This window comes from Sturnira hondurensis, unplaced genomic scaffold (genome assembly GCF_014824575.4).
Source record: "Sturnira hondurensis isolate 20B ecotype Veracruz unplaced genomic scaffold, ASM1482457v3 Scaffold0000059, whole genome shotgun sequence".
Lineage (NCBI taxonomy): Eukaryota > Metazoa > Chordata > Mammalia > Chiroptera > Phyllostomidae > Sturnira > Sturnira hondurensis.
The window spans coordinates 1-18,690 of NW_028072690.1; the positions used below are offsets into that span (position 1 = coordinate 1).

The 18,690-nt window shown below is 42.6% G+C and overlaps 1 protein-coding gene and 1 long non-coding RNA gene across 2 annotated transcripts; both read left to right on the plus strand.

The window, feature by feature from the left end:
* Positions 1-3,296: 3,296 nt before the first annotated feature.
* GJC3 (gap junction protein gamma 3) lies at positions 3,297-4,329 on the plus strand (the record flags this gene model as incomplete). The annotated part of the gene is given in 2 exon segments (XM_037046570.1): positions 3,297-3,464; positions 3,467-4,329. Coding segments are annotated over 2 exon segments (677 nt in total), but the record flags the coding sequence as incomplete, so codon positions are not given.
* Positions 4,330-17,045: 12,716 nt separating this feature from the next.
* LOC118985631 (uncharacterized) lies at positions 17,046-18,486 on the plus strand. The gene is made up of 3 exons (XR_005066164.1): positions 17,046-17,135; positions 17,714-17,892; positions 18,279-18,486. It is a non-coding gene; the product is annotated as an uncharacterized LOC118985631 (long non-coding RNA).
* The last annotated feature ends 204 nt before the right edge of the window (positions 18,487-18,690 follow it).

Below are 18,690 nucleotides of genomic sequence, written 5' to 3' on the forward strand. Positions count from 1 at the left end.
CCTCTTCTCCTGATCTTTTCTTCATTTGATCTCCATCTTCAGATAGTGAATCTCAGGGCCACATGTCTCCTCAAGTTTAATTTTTTTAATGGAATTTGTGCTTCTTTTTCTTACTCTCACTATCATTTAAGGAGTGGTTTTTCAAGAGAACAGAGGTGAAAACATCCTTACATCACTATCCTCCAAGCAGAAGTCTAGGTTTCCTTTCACACTGGAAGCCATCACTGCCCCATTGCCAATGGTAGCTGGGCCGCTTTCAGCCCGTACCTCCTGCTCCACCTGCCGAGTTTCTCCCTTTCCTTTTTCACTTTGCATGGAATGAAAATGAAAATGAAGAAACTGAAGAGTTTCTGCAGTGTTCTTTGAGCTTTTCACTGTCTTCAGGATGGATTTGACCTCCATTCTTACATTCTGTATAGCCTTTGCTTCTTAAAAATTTCATCCAGACTATCTGTCCATATCTGCCTGCATCCAAACCGGAATTTCATTTTTGATTCCTGTACGTATGACGTATATCCTATTGTATTTTTATAGTGCTTAATGGAGACTTCTGGCCAAGATGGAGGCATAGGCATAGCTTTGCTTCCTTGCACAACCAAGAAAAGACCACAACAAACTAAAAACAAAAAATCAACATAACTGCCAGAAAATCAAACTGTATAGAAGTCCAACAATCACAGACTTAAAGAAGAAATATTCATCCAGACTGGTAGGAATGGCAGAGATGGGCAGCCAATGCAAAGAGGACAGTGGCAAGGTTGTGGACTGAAAGGGGCAAGGCAGTGGCTGGCAGACCAGGATATCCCACATTCACAGGCAGATACACTGGGAGGAACAACTGGGGACTGAGACAAACCACTTGACCCAGAGTTTATTTCCACTGTGGAAAAAGAAAGCTCAAAACCTCTGGCTGGCCCTGGTTGGTGTAGCTCAGTGTATTGAGCGCGAGCCTGCAAGCCAAAGGGTCGTGGTTCGATTCCCAGTCAGGGCACATGCCAGGGTTGCAGGCCAGTTCTCAGCAGGGGACCCATGAGAGGCAACCATACATTGATGTTTCTCTCTTTCTCTCCTTTCCTTCCCCTCTAAAGATAAATAAATAAAATCTAAAAAAAAAAGAAAGGAAAATTAACGTTAAAAAAAAAAACCCCTGGCTGCAAAAACTGAAGGTTGTGGCGGTGGGGGAAACTTCCAGCCTCACAAGAGAGTTCACTGGAGAGACTTACATGGTCCTAGAATGTACACCAATCCACCCATCCGGGAATCAGCACCAGAAGAGCCAAAACTGCTTGTGGGTAGTGGGGGAAATGACTGAAGGCAGGATGAGAGCCCAGCAAGCAGCATTGTTTCCTCTCTGACCTGTTCCCCACATACAGTGACACAATGCAGCAAAGTGGGTTGCTCTGCCCTGGTGAATACCTAAGGCTCCACACCTTACAATGTAACAGACCATTGCTGAGACAAAGAAATATGGTCTAAATGAAAGAACAGACCAAAACTCCAGAAATAGAACGAGGCAATGAAGAGATAGACAATATATCAGATGCAGAGTTCAAATCACTGGTAATCAGGATGCACACAAAAATGGTTGAGTACAGGTGCAAAACAGAGGAAGCAGTGAAGGCTATGCAACGTGAAATAAAGAAAAATATACAGCAAACCAACAGTGAAGGGAAAGAAACTGGGACTCAAATCAATGATTTGGAACAAAAGGAAGAAATAAACATTCAACCAGAACAGTATTAAGAAACAAGAATTCAAAAAAATGAGACAAGGCTTAGGAACCTCTGGGATAACTTTAAGCATTCTAACATCCAAATCATAGGGGTGCATTTTGATGTTAGAAGAGAAGAGAAAGACCAAGAAATTGAAAATTCATTTGAACAAATAATGAAGGCGAACTTCCCCAATCTGGCAATGAAAATAGACTTCCAGAAAGTTCAGGAAGCTCAGAGAGTCCCAAAGTAATTGGATCCAAGGAGGGACACACCAAGGCACATCATAATTAAGTCACCCAAGATTAAAGATAAAGAGAGAATCTTAAAAGCAGCAACAGAAAAGGAGATAGTTACCTACAAAGGAGTTTCCATAAGACTATAAGCTGATTTCTCAAAAGAAATCTTACAGGCAAGAGGAGCTGGAAAGCGGTATTCCAAGTCATGAAAAGCAAGAACTCACACCCAAGATTACTCTATCCAGCAAAGCTTTCATTTAGAATAAAGGGCAGATAAAGTGCTTCCCAGATAAAGTTCATCCTCACCAAGCCCTTATTATATGAAATGTTAAAGGGACTTATCTAAGAAAAAGAAGATCAACACTTTGAATAATAAAATGACAAAAAAATCACAATTATCAACAACTGAACTTAAAAAGCAAAAACAAAAACAAACCAAGCAAACAACTAGAACAGGAACAGAATCACAGAAACGGAGATCACATGGAGGGTTATTGGCAGGGAGGGGTGGGAGGAGGATGAGAGAAAAGGTACAGGGAATAAGAAGCATAAATAGTAGATATGGAATAGATGGAGGGTGGGGGCAGAGGTTAAGAATAGTATAGGAAAAGGAGAAGCCAAAGAATTTACATGTGTGACCCATGGACGTGAACTAAGGAGGGTGGGGGAGAAGGTTGGTGAGAGGGTAGTGCAGAACTAAGGGGAGGCGCAGGATAGAGGGGGATAAAGGGGAGGAAAAATGGGACAACTATAATAGCATAATTGATCAAATATACTTAAAAATAATAAAGATCAGAGCACCAAAGGCCAAAAAAATAATAATAATAAAACAAAATAAAGTGCCTGATGTCTTCCAAAGTTTTCATTGTTTTTTAAATACAAAAATCTTCTCAGACTTATGCTTTTCTGAGATTCCATGGCAGCTAACACTCTTTAAGGACATTGTGACATTTTGAAAAGACCATATTTCTTTTCTCTTGACCATCCTTGAATGGGGACAGGTATTTCAAGAGATTGCTGGCCACCAAGGTGTGCTTCCTCCCACTACCTATCCTGACAGGTAATCCTCAAGGAGACATGATTGCAAGGCCATAGATTAACAGGAGATGCCTCATAGATGCTTACCAAATAGAGAATCTTAGATTTCTTGCATAAGCTAGAGAATCAGATCAATTTTTTAGTTCTTGCTCAGTCACTGTAGGGCATGAAAAACCCTACCACACCAGAACACCAGAGGGAGAACAGGATTCTTGATTGAACGTAAGCAAAATAATCCCCAGCAGCCCTGGGATCTCCCTTAGGTTACAACCACTCATAATAACCTGTCTTCAGTGCTCCACAGCAGGATGTGTGGAGCTGGTGGCTGAGAAGAGCTGGCACTCCATCCCTGTGGGGCGCCTCCTTCTTCCCGTGCTCCTAGGCTTCTGCCTCATGCTGCTGGCTGCCACTGGGACCGGGGTCTATGGCGATGAGCAGAGCGAATTCGTCTGTCACACCCAGCAGCCAGGCTGCAAGGGTGTTATGATGTCTTCCACCCCCTCTCCCCACTGCGCTTCTGGGCCTTCTACATGGGTCTCACCATGTATCATGGCATCTGGCATTGGGAAGACTCGGGAAAGGTGAAGAAGGAAGAGGAGACCCTGATCCAACAAGGACAGGGCAGCATGGATGCCTCAGGGGCTGAAAGGCCCAGGCTGCTCTGGGCCTATGTGGCACAGCTGGGGGTGCGACTGGCCCTTGAGGGGGCAGCCTTGGGGGGACAGTACCATCTGTATGGGTTCAAAGTGCCCAGCTCCTTCGCGTGTCGGCGGGAGCCTTGCCTTGGCAGTATAACCTGTAATCTGTCCTGCCCCACTGAGAAGACCATTTTCCTGAAGACCATGTTTGGGGTCAGTGGGCTCTGTCTCTTCTTTACTCTGTTGGAGCTTGTGCTTTTGAGCCTGAGGACATGGTGTGAGCCCCTGGGGACTTCCTCTTCTTCCTGCCACACCCCTGCCCTGGACAGCACAAGGATCCTCCAGTGATACTCTGTACAATCTGCTTGACAAGCCTTATTCTTTCCAAAATACCATGTGCCCCCACAGTCCAGTTAATAGTGGTAACATCTGATGACCTCCCCCAGCAGTGAATATAGCCAAGTGTATGTTTCCCTCCGCTAAAAGACCAAACCAATTGTCTTCCTAAAAATCCAGACTTGGGATCAACAGTGCCTGCAGTCTGTGTCAGGGGCATGAACAGAAAAAGGAGAAAATCTGGGTGTGCTCATTGTATGTTAACCTGATGTACAAGTGGAGGGAATGGCTTTTGGACCTACAAGGAGAAAACAAAATCAGTAAGAAATCAGAGATCGATCATACAGACCCAGAGAGAGATGAGAGACAGGGGGCGGGGAGAGTGGTGAGGGTGTTGTCTGGGTTGCTGATGGCTTTCCAGTTTCTGTTCCACTTCTTAGAACAGGACTGGAACTGGGCCTAGGGAGCCAGGCTGACGGTGTCCCTGCCCCAATCCACTGTTTCCCGATCTAGACCCTATGGGACATTTGGATGAGAATGTTGGGATTGACAGAACCCCCACTAGCATGTGGCTAAACATCAGCTTAACTGGAAAATAAAGATTCTAGGAGAATCTGGCTTATGTCCAGGGGGTTGCTGCACAGGAAATCGGGCCGACTCTGAGACTGGGTGGAGCTCCAGGGGAGAAAAAGCTCTGCCCCGTGAGCAGGTGCTTATGCACGAATCATACCAGTGAGGCAGAAACTGCAGAATGTGTGTGTGCCACCAGACTGGGGAACACATGACGCTCTGGCCACACTTCTCTACATTATTTACATATCGACCCATATCACTTCCCTCACCACAGGTTGCTACATCAAGGTCTTGAGAGGTAATCCCCTAAAGAAAACTCAAAAAGGGGAAATAAGAGATAAAGGCCAAATTACTCTGGATTAAAATGTTAACATCCTCAGTAGGGGGTGCACAAGAGGCAACCACACATTGATGTTTCTCTCCCTCCCTTCCTCCCTCCCTTCGCCTCTCTCTAAAAATAAATAAATAAGAAAGAAAGCTTGATTAAAGTCTACTGCATTAAAACTTAAAATGTGTACAACAAAACAAAAACAAAATGAAAAGCATATAAATCCACACACTGAGAAGATATATTTTTGTGTGCATAAAATCAACGAAAGATTTAATATCCAAATGCATTTTTAAACACCAACAAATCGATGAGTAAAGGCAAGTGTGGAATGGGCAAATATTATGAACAGGACATTCACAGAGGAGAAAATAGGAAATGGGCAATAAATAGATACTCAACTTCACTAGTAAATGGGAAAGTGCAAATTAAAACAGTGAGATACATCAAAACCACAAGAAGGCACCACTTCATACACACTAGGATGGTCGGAATCAAAAAGACAGACAACCAGTGTCGGTGAGGATGTGAAGAACTGGAGCACTCACACACCAGTGGGAATGTGAAATGGAGCGGCCACTGCAGAAAACCGTTTGTTGGTTCCTCCAAAGGTTAAACAGAGTTGCCACATGGCCCAGCAATTCTATTCCCACGTACATACCCAAAGAAATATAAACCTATGTCCTCCTAAAAATTTATATAGGAATGTTTATAACAGCATTATTCATAATAGCCAAAAGGTAGGGAAAAACTCTATGGCTATCAATAGTTAAATAAAATATGGCATAATCACATAGTAAAATACTATTCATTAATAAAAAGAAATGAAGTCCCAATGCATGCTAGATCAGGGATGAACCTTGAAAACATTATGGTAAGTGAAAAAAGCCAATCATGCCCTGACTGGTGTAGCTCAGTGGATTGAGCACAAGCCTGTGAACCAAAGGATAGAGGTTCGATTCCCAGGCAGGGCACATGCCTGGGTTGTGGGCCAGTTCCCAGCAGGGGATGCACAAGAGGCAACCATACATTGATATTTCTCTCCCTCTCTTCTTCCCTTCTCCTCTAAAGAGAAACAAATAAAATCTTTTTAAAAAGTCAACCATAAAGGCTCACATATTGTATGATTCCTTTCATAGGAAATGTCCAAATAGTCAAATCTGTAGATCAGGCAGTAAAATAGGGGGTTGGAGCTGGAGGTAGGGGTCGGGATGACAGCTAACTTTTGCACAGGGTATCTTCTGAAGTCAGTCGTGGTGATGCTTGCACAACTCTGTAAATGCACGGAAACTACTGACATATTCAGACACATTAAATGGGTGGATTGTATGTGAACTACATGTGAATAAAGGTGGGTTTTTTTATCAGACATGTACCTTCCCCCCACCTACCCAAGGATGGTGAGCAACGAGAATGCTCACATACCGCTGGTGGGAAAGTAGTGAGGGGCAACCACTTCAGACAATATCTAGAAAAGCCAGACATTTACAGATCCATTTACTGAACAACGTCACTCTTTGGCATGCACCCTGTGGGAATCCATGCAGATGTTCAGGAAGAGATGAGTGCAACTGTATGTACTGCAACACTGTTTATGATAGTAAAATTTGGGGGGTTGCTTTTATTTTCTATTGTATTTTTTCATTACCATTTATCCCCCCTACGCCCTCTTCCACCCCACCTCCACCCCACTAAAATTTGTTTTTAAAAAGATCAAAGTGTTCACCAATAGACTACTTGATAACATGAATTGTGGCATATTCATAGGATGAAATGCAATTCTGAACTTAGTCAACTAGAGCTACATAGGTTAATATAAATCTCCTCAGAAATACATAATTCTATATAAAGGTAAGTTTCAAAATAACATCTACAGTATATCCACTTTATAATATTAAATACATGTAACCCAGTATTATTTATGGATTTATCACACACAGTAAACTAAAAATATGCAGAGGAAGCAGAACCAGCATATTCACAAAGTAGATGCTTCTGGCAGAGAGAAGATGGGGCCTACAAGGACTGTGTGTATCTGCTTTCCTAATGTTTTAGGTCTTTGAAATGTGTGTGTGCGAAGCCAAAATGGCAACATGCTGAGATTTAGCAAAACTAGGTTGTTATTTCACATGTGGTTATTATAATATGTTCTACATTTTATGTATTATTGAAATATTTCATAATAAAATTAAAATACTAAGTGGCATTTAAGATGAGATGTAATTAACATGCATTATTCTATTTAAATTTTTAATTTCAATTACTGACTGTACACAGCAGCAAATTCATCTGGGTGCATAACAGTGCTGTGGAGTTTCAGGAGGTCCCTGAATCTGTGGACAGAAGCACAAGGAGGCAGGAAGAGGCGGTTTCCAACAGGGATGGATACTAGTTTCAAATGGTGACTCTAAACGGAAGTGGCCTGGCCAAGTTCATGTGGTTTATGAATGACAGAGGCTGAACTTGATCCCTTCTTGGGATCAAGAAGAAATTTCTAATTACCAGGTCAGTGCTATACTCACTGCACTTGTTCCCCCAAGTTCAAAGTCATACAGACTCCTCAGGTAGGAATTCAGAGGCATTTGAAAGATACCTCTTGAGGCCATATGAATATTAGCTAATCTCCAAGACAAACTTCATCACTAAACATACTGTTAGTATAAAATTAAAATATGTATCATAAAACATTGTACATTCATTAAAGAAAGTGTGTATGTTTTAAAGAAAAGTATAAAGAAGAAAAACTCAGCAAATGCCATCACTTAAATATGATCTTTCTCAACATTTTTATTTTGCTATACATCAATTTTTTAAAAATATATAAATTTGCAAATATTGTGCAACTTATGTCCTTGTTATTTCCCATGTCCTGGAATACCCTGTGAAAGTTCTCCAGTGATAATATCCTATTGAATCGATGCTCCCTGGCTTAACTAAAACACACCCCTGCGCTGGAGGCTTCTGCTGTTTCTAGTTTTTGACAGCATGAGTGTTGCTATAATATCTTCATGTCTGCCTTTTTAAGCTTCTTGATGCATAGTGCTAACCTGTCTTCTGAAACAACTGTCCATCCTTCTTGAGGACTATCTGTTTTCAGGTATGAGAATAAGTTCTTAATACAATACTATTGAATACCTCCACCCCCCAGAAAAAGATACAAAACGAGTATCTGTGAGTTTGGGTTACTGGCGAAACAAGTGGCCTTTGGAATAAAATTTAACAGCTCTAACTGGGTGCTCTGCCGTTTATAACTCTGGGATTTCTCTACCTCAGCTTTCTCTGTCTGGGAAATAGAAATAATGTAGTGCTTACCTCAGAGTGTGATGAGGATTAAAGTGAAATAACACAGTAACTCTTTTTAGGGGCTGGTACATAAACATTAAGTAATTATTAGCTATACTAGGTATTATTGTGTTTGTTATTGTCATTGAGATAAAGGCCTTCTTAAGCCAGGTACTGTTCAAAAATCTACCTGTACTAATTAATTTATTCCTCCAGACGACGGAAGTGTTGGTAACACCTCCCAGGTTAGACCCGTACATAGAAGTGAGCCATCCTTCCCGCTTCGGTCCTCCTTATTCTGCTCCTTGGAAATGGACGTCGTGCCTGAAATTCCGTCTTGCACTGTGACCATGACAACAGCACCCTGGGGATACTGGAACCGAAAGCTGAAAGCAACCTGGGTCCCTGGTGACAGTGGAGCCAGCGATCCAGCCCTGAATGGCCTAATTCAGACTTTTTAGATGTGAGAGAAATAATCCTCTGTCTCGCTTAAACCAGTCTTACCTGGAGTCTCATACATGTCTGTCAAAACTACATCCTAACTCGTACAGCCGGCCACCAGGCAGTTTCTGCCATTTGAGTTTTCTCAAACTCATTTTCTGCCATTCCCGAGTTTGTATTGAAATAAAGGCTCAAACTTCTGAAATGGCCTTTCCCGAAACTGAGACAGGGACAATTAAAAGGTGATAAAAACCCGTAAATAAAATGTTTTCCACTTGGTCAGCTTGTTGCTACCCAATTTAACTATTTCTCTAAGCTGCCTAAACCGCTTGTACATTAATAGTTAAGAAATAGAAAGGAAAGGTTAAAACACGAGAGTGATCCCCACGTATTTTCAGTCTACACACTGTACTCGCCCTGCTGTGCCCAATCAGGCCCGCCTTTCACAACCATCTGTCCACCAGCCATTTCTACTGTGTTGTCCCACTGGCCCCTCCTAGGCTCACGATATCTGCTGAGGGAACAGTCAGCTTCTCTGGACCCTTGAACACCCGATCCTTACGAGCAGGGTCTTAAAACACATTGTGCAGTGTGTCTGTGTCAGATTTCCCTTCTTAGACTAGTGGAGGAAAACAGGCTTTCAGGATTCAGGAAAGACATTTCTATCCTAGGTTGCAGGCTCCCTAGTTGTAGTTGCATATTATTGCCACGAGAGGGCATTATGTATCCTACTAAAGATTCGGAGAGATTCTTCCGGCAGCTCTAAGATTCTTCCGCAGGGCTCCAGGGAGCTGAGAGGAGGACATTCTCTTCAAGTACATTTGGTGGCCCCATTTATAATTTTGGCGTCTGTTCTCCAGATGTGAAAACATGCTCGTTTTCTACGAGCCTGTCCTGAAGACACTTACGTTTATCACAAGTCTGAATTCCAACACGGTTTTCCCTACTGCACCCCATCCCCAAAGAAAACAAAAACCAACCCCTCCCCTCTGCCTTCAGGCTTCTGTATCTCAAAGGCATTTTTATCCTCCCAACATTCAAACCAAGATCTTTAGTTCCTGTCCCCTTCCCCTTTTCCCCATAAGGCCAAGATGTTACTAAAGCAAAATCATGCTCTAATTCTGGCCCTCTTCTCCACCCAGCCTGCACCTCCCTCGTTGCGCTTCAGACAGGTAATTTGGAGTCCTCCCAAGATTCCCTCTTTTCCAATCTTCCTTAAAACTCTGACGACACAGGTAAGATCACAGCATTTCTTCCCTCTTTAAATGTTAAGAGAAGAGGGAAACAACCCAACTGTCCATCGAAGGGTAAATGGAAACATAAAATGTGGTCTGTCTAGCCATACAATAAGGTACAAATCAGTCTTAAAAAGAAAAGAAATTCTGTCACATACTCCAACGTGGCTGAACCTTGACGATATTATGCTAAGAAACAGCATGACTTGAATTAATCCAGAACCAGCTGTTCAACCCAGATACTCTTACCAATTGACCTGACTTTTGAGACAAAAGTCTCAACACATGGGAAATGGTGGGACAGAGAGATCAACTTCTAACATAACTAATTTATAATAAACCTTTAAGTTAGCTATTTCCTCAGTATCCAATTTCCATTTTTAAATAAGCAAAATTTCTAGGTTGAATTTTGTTTCCTCAAGTAGACTTTTCAATTAAAGAAAGGAAAGTTCTCAGTCTCCATTCACTATCTTGGAATAACTTCACCTAAGAAGTAATGAAGCTGGCATTCTAGTTTTCAAACGAAACTTTGTGGCTTTGGATATTGAAAATCTGTCTGAGGTATCTTAGTGTACTGGCCAAGAGAATAAACTGATAAACTAAGTCTCAAATTAGCCCCAGGGCTGCTCCTGCGTCTTCCAGTTCCAATGTGGCTACTCTGCAATAATGATGGTCATACAATTTTTATCTTTCATTCCATTTTGCAGAGTATCACATTTATTTAGAGGTGTGTATACTGAACCACCCCTGCATCCCAGGCATTAATCACATTTCATCATATTGTATGATCCTTTTAATGTGTTTTTTAATTGGTTTGCTAACATTCTGTTGAGAAGTTTTGCATCTATGGGTATTCATCAAGGATATTGCCCTGTAGCTTTCTTTGCTTGTGGTGTCCTTATCTGCCTTTGATATCAGGATAATGCTGGCCTCATAAAATAGGTTCAAGAGTGTTCCCATCTCTTAAATTTTCTGAAAGTGTTCAAGAAGGTTGGGCATTAATTCTTTTTAAAATGTTGGATAGAATTCACCCAGGAAACCATCTTGTCCTGGGCTTCTATTGTTGGGAGATTTTTTTTTTTATCTTTTTTAGAGGGGAAGGGAAGGAGAGAGGACAAAAACATCAATGTATGGTTGCTTCCGGGCATCCCCTGCAGGGAACTGGCCTGCAACCCAAGCATGTGCCCTGACTGGGAATCAAACCTCGATCGTCTGGTGATCGTCTGGTTCTCGGGGTCCGCGCTCAATCCACTAAGCTACACCAGCCAGGGCCTGTTGGGAGATTTTTGATCACTGATTCAATCTCCTTACTTATTATTGATCTTCAGGTTTCAGACTTGGTAGGTTTAGCTTGCCATTCTGCTTTTGTGCTTTTCAACTATGGATAATTTTACTGGGGAAAGGGGAGATGGTTAATTTTGGAAAATAAAACACTAAGTACAACCTTCAAATACTCCTACTTTGCTCTCCAAATACAGAGCTTACTGAGGAAACTGCTGCAGGAGGGGGCAGTGAACGGAAAGGGAGGTGTGACGAGGAAGGTCACCCTGTTCTGCCTGGATGTAGTCCTGCTCTGGAGTGGGTTTTGAGCCTACCGACCCACAGGCCAGACACTCCTGTGTACATTCCCTGCTTTCCGTACCTCTTCCTGCTAATTCACACCTCTGATGCTGCTATTTTCTTTTTTTAATTCTTTTGAATTCTTTTGAATTTCTAATAGTGTTGCCTTTTTCTAGTTCCCAAGGCTATGTAAAATGCAGGACATCAGGAACAACATGCACAGTGAAAAATACTCAATCACGTTTCTTCTAACAGTGGCAGGACTTTTTGAATGTTCTCCCTGGTACTAATTTTCTATAAATACCAAGTAATTTGCTCAAAGCTATTATAAGCTTTTTTGAGTCTTACAGAACCTTCCTCATACCTGGCATAGAGTTTCAGTTTTTGTTCCAATCCCTTGAAAAACCTGTGGTGGGGGTGGTATTGCCATACTTATTCATGAAATAACTATTGGTTAACAACCTTACTGACAAATATGTATTTACATTCTGCTGCCAATACTGTTTACTATTTCAGAAATCTATGTTTCTAACACACATGCAATGCTTTTTACATGGAGTTGTGTATTCTCTGAGCTCTTTGTTGCATGTGTGATAAAATACACATAACACAAAATTTACTATCTCAACTATTTATTTATTTATTTATTAAAGATCTTATTTATTTATAGAGACGGAGCAAGGGAGGGAGAGAGAGGGAGAGAAACATCGATGTGAGACAGAAACATCAGTGCGTGAGAGAAATATCAGTCCATTGTCTCTTGTACTTGCCCTGACCATTTTGGACCAAACCAGCAACCCAGGCAAGTGCCCTTGTTACCGAGCAGAACAGGGCCTGTCATGTGGCATCTTGGTGTGTGACCCAACTGGTAGAAACAGGTCTTTATTTATAACATTCCAACCTTGGGAGAGTTTACAGCACCTCAGCTCAGAGCCCTCCTTTGTCACGGGACCCAGCATTTCCCCTGCTCCCCACCAGGCTACAAGCCAAAAGCATCCCCCAAAGCTCCCCATGTCCTTATCTGTACAGGGTCTGGAATACATTGTCATCAGCTTCTGTGTAATAGTCCAGAAAAGCAGTGTTACTCGGGATCATGGTGAAACTCAGGAAAGGCACAGGTCTTAAAAGCCAGGTAAAAGCCAGGTACAGCAGATCAGGATCGTGCAAGGAAGGCCTTGGCAGCTCCAGAGTCCGCTAGAGCAGGCACCATCACAGCGGCAGCACCTCCTCTCTTATTAGTCCAGGCCACATGGCCTCCGTCCTCACTATAAATTACAAAGCTGCTCGTTTACTTCTCTCATCTCACTGCTGGCTCTCAAACCACATGGTCAACCCTCCCCTTCTCCTTCCCAAACCACAGGGCAGAGAGAGAAGGAGAGAGAGTGAGTGCTCACCTCTTGGCTGCCACGCCTATTTTACTTCCAGGCCTGGGGCTCTGACTCAACCCCATTTCCAACTCCTCCCACAGGAGGCTACATTTTGCCTGTCCTCTGGTACCTGACCTTCGTTCAGCTACCATCCCCAGGCTGGGCAGGCGTCTCCCCATGACAAGGGGAACGGCCCGCTGCTTCTCACTGCAAACGCTGCCCCCCACGTCAAGGGTTAAAATCCTGCCCACCTCCCTGGCCCCAAGCAGGCAGGCACAGCTATTTAACATAACTATGAAGCTAGCCTAGTGGTCCTAGTAATGCAAAGTAACTCTCAATGTCCATCCTCCACTTTCTCTCTCTTCCAAGCCAGGTTTATGGGGAATATCCTCTGAAGCCATTACACCCTGACCAGTAATCAAACCAGCAACCTTTCGCCTTTGGGAATGACGCCCAACCAACTGAGCCACACCAGTCAGGACTCAACCATTTAAATACACAGGTCAAGTGGCATTAAGTACATTCACTTTGTTGTGGAACCATCACCATCACCCACCTCCGTCTTCTCACTTTGTAAATGTAAAAGTGCGTGTCCATTAGACAGTAACTCCCTCTCCCCCCGCCAGCCCCCCGGCAGCCACCATTCTACTCTGGCTCTGTGAATGTGACCACCGTCGGTCTCTAGGTACCTCCGGTGAGTGGGGTCGTACAGTGTTTGTCCTTTAGTGCCTGACTTACCTCACTTAAGCATAGTGTCCTCGAGGTTCATGCATCTTGTAGCAAGTGTCAGAATTTCCTTCCTTTCTCAGGCTAAATAAAATCCCATTGCATGGACATACTATGTTTCATTTATCCATTCATCTGTCTATGAACACTTCCGTTGTTTTCACCTTTGCTCTTATGAATAATCCTGCTATGAACACAAATGTACAACATCTCTTCAAGTCCCTGCTTTCAGTTCTGTGGGTATATACCCAGAATTGAAATTGCTAGATATACGATCATTTTGTTTTAAATTTTTTGAGGAGCTGCCATACTGTTTTCTACAAAACAGTAGGAAAAAAATGGTTGCACCATTTTCCATTCCCACCAGCAATCCTCAAGAGTTCCAATTTCTCCTTGCAAACAAGCACTTGTTATCTACGTTTTTTTTTATAGTAGCCCTAACGGGTATGTGATGGCCTTCTCTGAATTCTTGCATACTCATGTTACATGTTCCCTGCCATTTTGAAAGCATAAGCTTTAATTTTAATAGTATTCATTCTGCTAAGAGGCAGTCACTGGCAGTGGAAAGACAGGCATGGCAGAAGTCCTGGGTTATGACACAACTGTCCCTGGGAAACCCTGAGCAGGTGAGAACTTTCTCCGAGCATCACATTCCTCATCCTCTGGAGCAGAGGGAGGTGAGCGTGACAACCCGCCATGTTCCAACCCTTAGATGAAACATATCTGAGTACATTTTAAGAGGAGTTTTTCTTCCACGTATGAGTTGCTGAATCTGATTTCTAATTTTTTAAGTCATTTTGCTGCCCCTGGAGTGGGGTACAAGCCTCTGGGAATGGGGTTCTTGCACTAGAGGTCCTGGGTGTCTTTGGAGCCAGGGAAAACCACCGAGATGTGGGGCCTCCGGAGTCCTAGAAAAGGCGCTTCGCTAGGCAGACGGGGGCGCACTTACGGCCTTTGTGTGCCGCCTCCTGACCACGGCCTTAGGGGTGATTCCCGCTCAGCCGGCGGGGTGCGCGCGGTGAGGCCGGTTCTGCTGGTCCTGGGCGACTGCGCTTTCAGACCCGCAGCGCCAGTCTTGGCCTTGGGAGACCCGGGAAGGACCCACGGCCCGCTGCGGGCGTTGCGACTCTCTTCCTGCCCCCGCATTTTTCCCAGACAGGGACGCGCTAGTGAGGGAACCAACGGGTGTTCTTGATAGAGGATGAGCTAGCATAACGGAGAGCCAGGTGGAGCTGATGTGGCAGAGATGAAGAAGACTGCAGAGTGAGTGATGTCCGAAGGAGTGGTAGGACTTGGATCTGTGGAAATAGACTTCCAGCCAAGAACATTCCAGCCAGAGCTGGAGCAAAGGCACAAAGATGGGAAAGTGGGGAGAACTGCAAGGAGCGTGGTAAATATTTCAACACCGTTCTGATAAATGCGTATTCTGTGCTCGGTAGTGGAGTTCAAGAATGCGAGGCCACAAATCCCTGCCCGAGAGATTGTTAAATCCCGTATGCTAAAAATAGTCAAGCTCCTCCCATCCCCCCACCTCCAGTTTTTCAAGCGGAATTTGGAATTTAATTAAAATCAGGACATGGATACAGCAGACAGACAAACGCACTTTTTCTAACCATCAGATTTTGAGACTGAAAGCGTCTCCAAAACTTTGGAGATCCAGTTTATTCCTGAGAGGCATCAACTGTTACAAAAGGTTTCATTCTTTGAACTATTTGTTAAACAAACGAAACAGTTTGTTGTCTAGAGACAGAAGAGCAAAATGAGATCTGAATGTCACTTATTGGCTGTGTGACCTTGGGCAATTTTCTTAACCCTTCTGACCCTCAGGTTTCTTGTTTCCTTATTTCTAAAGAAGGGATAATAATAGCCCGTATTTAACAGGGAGAAATGAATGAGGGGATATGTATGAAGCACCCACCTGAATGTGTGTGGCGGATAATACTAAGCTAGTGCTCCTGCACCTCGTTGGCAGTGGCGTCATTCCACATTTTTCCCTTGTGTGAGCACAGGCATCTGGCACTTTCCTTAATGTCTTCATTTTTCTCTGCACAAACCTCTTTTGTTACTTTCACTATTCTTGCCTTCCCCAATTTCATTTTAGACTTTGTTTCTATTCTACTTTTTAAGATTTGTCTCTTTGAGTACTTTCTCTTTTAATTTCTTTATTTTTCATGCTTTAAATCAAGTGTATTCTTTTTAAGCACAGGCATGTATGTTGTATCATGCTGTGTGCCTTCCTAAAAACTTCGTGTTCTACAAAATCACTCAAAATTAAACCAAGGCTCATAGAGTTGCAGCAGACTGCACAAAACTGTGTACTTTTGTAATGAACATCAAGAAAATAACATTCTCAATTTGAAATGTTGGCACAGTTAAAAGACACTATTATGAAGAAACACTACTGTACATGGCAATTTACACTAAAAAAATCGAAGGTTAAACGTACAGATGGCCAACAGGTGCGTGGAAAAGTGCTCAACATCCCTAATCATCAGGGAAATGCAAATCAAAACCACAATGAAATATCACCTCACACCTGTTAGAATGGCTGTCATCAAAAAGAAGAGGTAACAGATGCTGATGAGGGTGTGGACAAAAGAGAGCCCTTATGCTCTGTTGGCAGGAATACAAATTAGTGCAGCCCCTATGGGAAACAACATGGAGATCCTCAAAAAATAGAACTACCACATGAACCAGCAATTCCACATCCGGGTATATTCTGAAGGAAATGAATCATTATATCAAAAAGATATCTACACCCCGTGTTATTGCAGCAATGCAGCATTATTCACAACAGCCAAGACATGGAAACACTCAAGTGTCCATCCACAGATGAATGGGCAAAGGAGAAGTGATATACATATGAATGGTTTTCAGCCATGAGAAAGAAATCCTGCCATTTGCAACATGCGTGGACGTGGAAAACATTATTCTAAGTGAAATAAGTCAGACAGAAAAAGACCTACTGTACGTTCTCACTTATTTGTGGGATCTAAAGAATAAAAAACACACTCATGGAAACAGAAAACATTGGTGGGAGTGGGAGAGTGAAAAAGGTGAAGGTATTCAAAAGGTGCAGACTTTCAGTTATAAATAAGTCCTGGGGACGTGATGTGCAGCATGGGATCTATAGTTAACAATACTGTATTTTAATATATTTGAAAGTTGCTAAAAGAATATGATCTTGAAAGTCCACATTATAAAAACATGTAACTGTGAGGTGATGGATGTTAATAAAACTTACTGCGGTGGTCATTGTGCGGTATATACATATATTGAATCATTATGCTATACACCTAAAACTAATAAAATGTAATATGTCAATTATATCTCAATAAAACTAGAAAAATTTTAAAAATAAAAGGAGAAAGGTAACTTGATTGGAGGGCTATAAGGAAAGGTCGAGGCTCTTGAGTTAGGGAGGCACAGGCAAATACACAAAGATCTGAGGCAACTGCGTGATAAGCCTTTCTGAAATGAAGCACATGGCCGCCTGAACCAACAGGTGTGCTGTACCAGTCAGCTGGCTGAGTTCAGCTTGGTTGGTATGCATTGCTTTCAGGTGCTGTTGCTTAGCGATGCAAAGCATGAATGTGCTGCAAAGACTTGTGTATGAACCAGAGACATCGACAATAAGAACAGATTGACAGTCACCAGAGGGTAAGGGGGATAATGGGGGGAAAGGGAGGAAGGGTTTTCAGGAATGTGTATAAAGGACACATGGACAACACCAAAGGGGGTAGGATCAAGGCTGGGAAGTAGAGGTGGCTGGGGTAGGTGGGAGTGGTGGAAGGAAAATGGAGACTACTGTACTTGAACAACAATTTTAAAAAAATTTTTAAAGACTCGTATATGAAACAACATGACTATGTTATACTAATTATCATTACCCTATTTACCAAGTATATATGAACTAATTCACATTCTTAACACACAGATTCCAGTTAAACAGACCATCTGGTCATTGTTTTCTTCTGGTCCTTTTATAAGCCCTCCAGCTGCATTTTTCCTAATTTCTCAGGAGAAGATACAATAGGTAATAATTGCTTTTATAGCAGAAGGGCACAGTTCATAACTGGGAACACAATTGGGGTGGAATAGACAAGATTGGAATACAAGCAATACAGGTAGCCCTAAAGTTACAAGTGCCCAGTTCCCAAATGTCCTGTACTAGAGTGGCCAGATGCAACCTGCTTCCTTCTCTCTCTCCCCTCCCCCAAACTCCCTCTCTCCCACAGCCCGCCCTCTGAAGGCTCTGAAGAACAACCAAGAGTTAAGCTTCGAGGACATGTCTGAGAGCACATCTGATCTAGTATCTCTTCCTCACCATCTCAGGGAAACCTTGTGCTCATTGCCACCTTTCCGTGCCCAGCACTGCTCACCATTCAGTTACACCGTGAGGTCCACTCTCACACAGGTACCAGCTCCCTCTTTCTTGCCTTTGACCTTAGAAAACATATTGTTTTCCTCTCACCCTCTTCGTTGTATTTGTGAACTTTAAAACTACAGTAATTATGGCTGATTTGATATACAATAATGCAGAGCTATAAGTGTATCAAGGAAAGGGAAGACCATAAGTATCAAAGTAAAATTACATGGATGCTGCTAGTACCTCAATTATCTGAAAGCCCAGGTACCTCAGTCAGAACCTCCCCAGGAGTAATCTTTTCTCTGCCAGTCCTCTAAGCCTCAAATACTAGATTCCAAAACGAATGAAAGAGTGTTTCTAACCCAACTTTATTGTTTTTCTTTTGTACTTCGGTGCTAGAATTGCAGCGTTTTCTCCTCTTTCCTTCACTGCAGGTACACAGCGTTTTGTCTGCATCGTGTTTTGGCCCAGTTTTTGTGAGCCTGTAACCGGTGTCGATAGCATCGGGTAAGGGAGAGGGAGCTCCAAATCTCCAAAAGCCAATTTACAAATGGACTATTGGAATATATTATTATTGCACATTAAAGATAACCATTTACATGTTAGTATTTTAGTCTTCTAATGTTCTACTGATGTAAATAACTTTTCTTCCTTCAACCCACATTTATTGGCATCTTGCTAGTGTTTGGGGAAATAACACTTCTAATCATGCTGCGTGGAACTCTTTCTAAAATTTATGAAATTTTATAAATCACATGCACCTTCCTATGCACGTGTGATCTATCACATTTTTTCTGACTCAGTCAAAATTACGAATGTCCTTTACACAATGATGTTCTCAGGGTT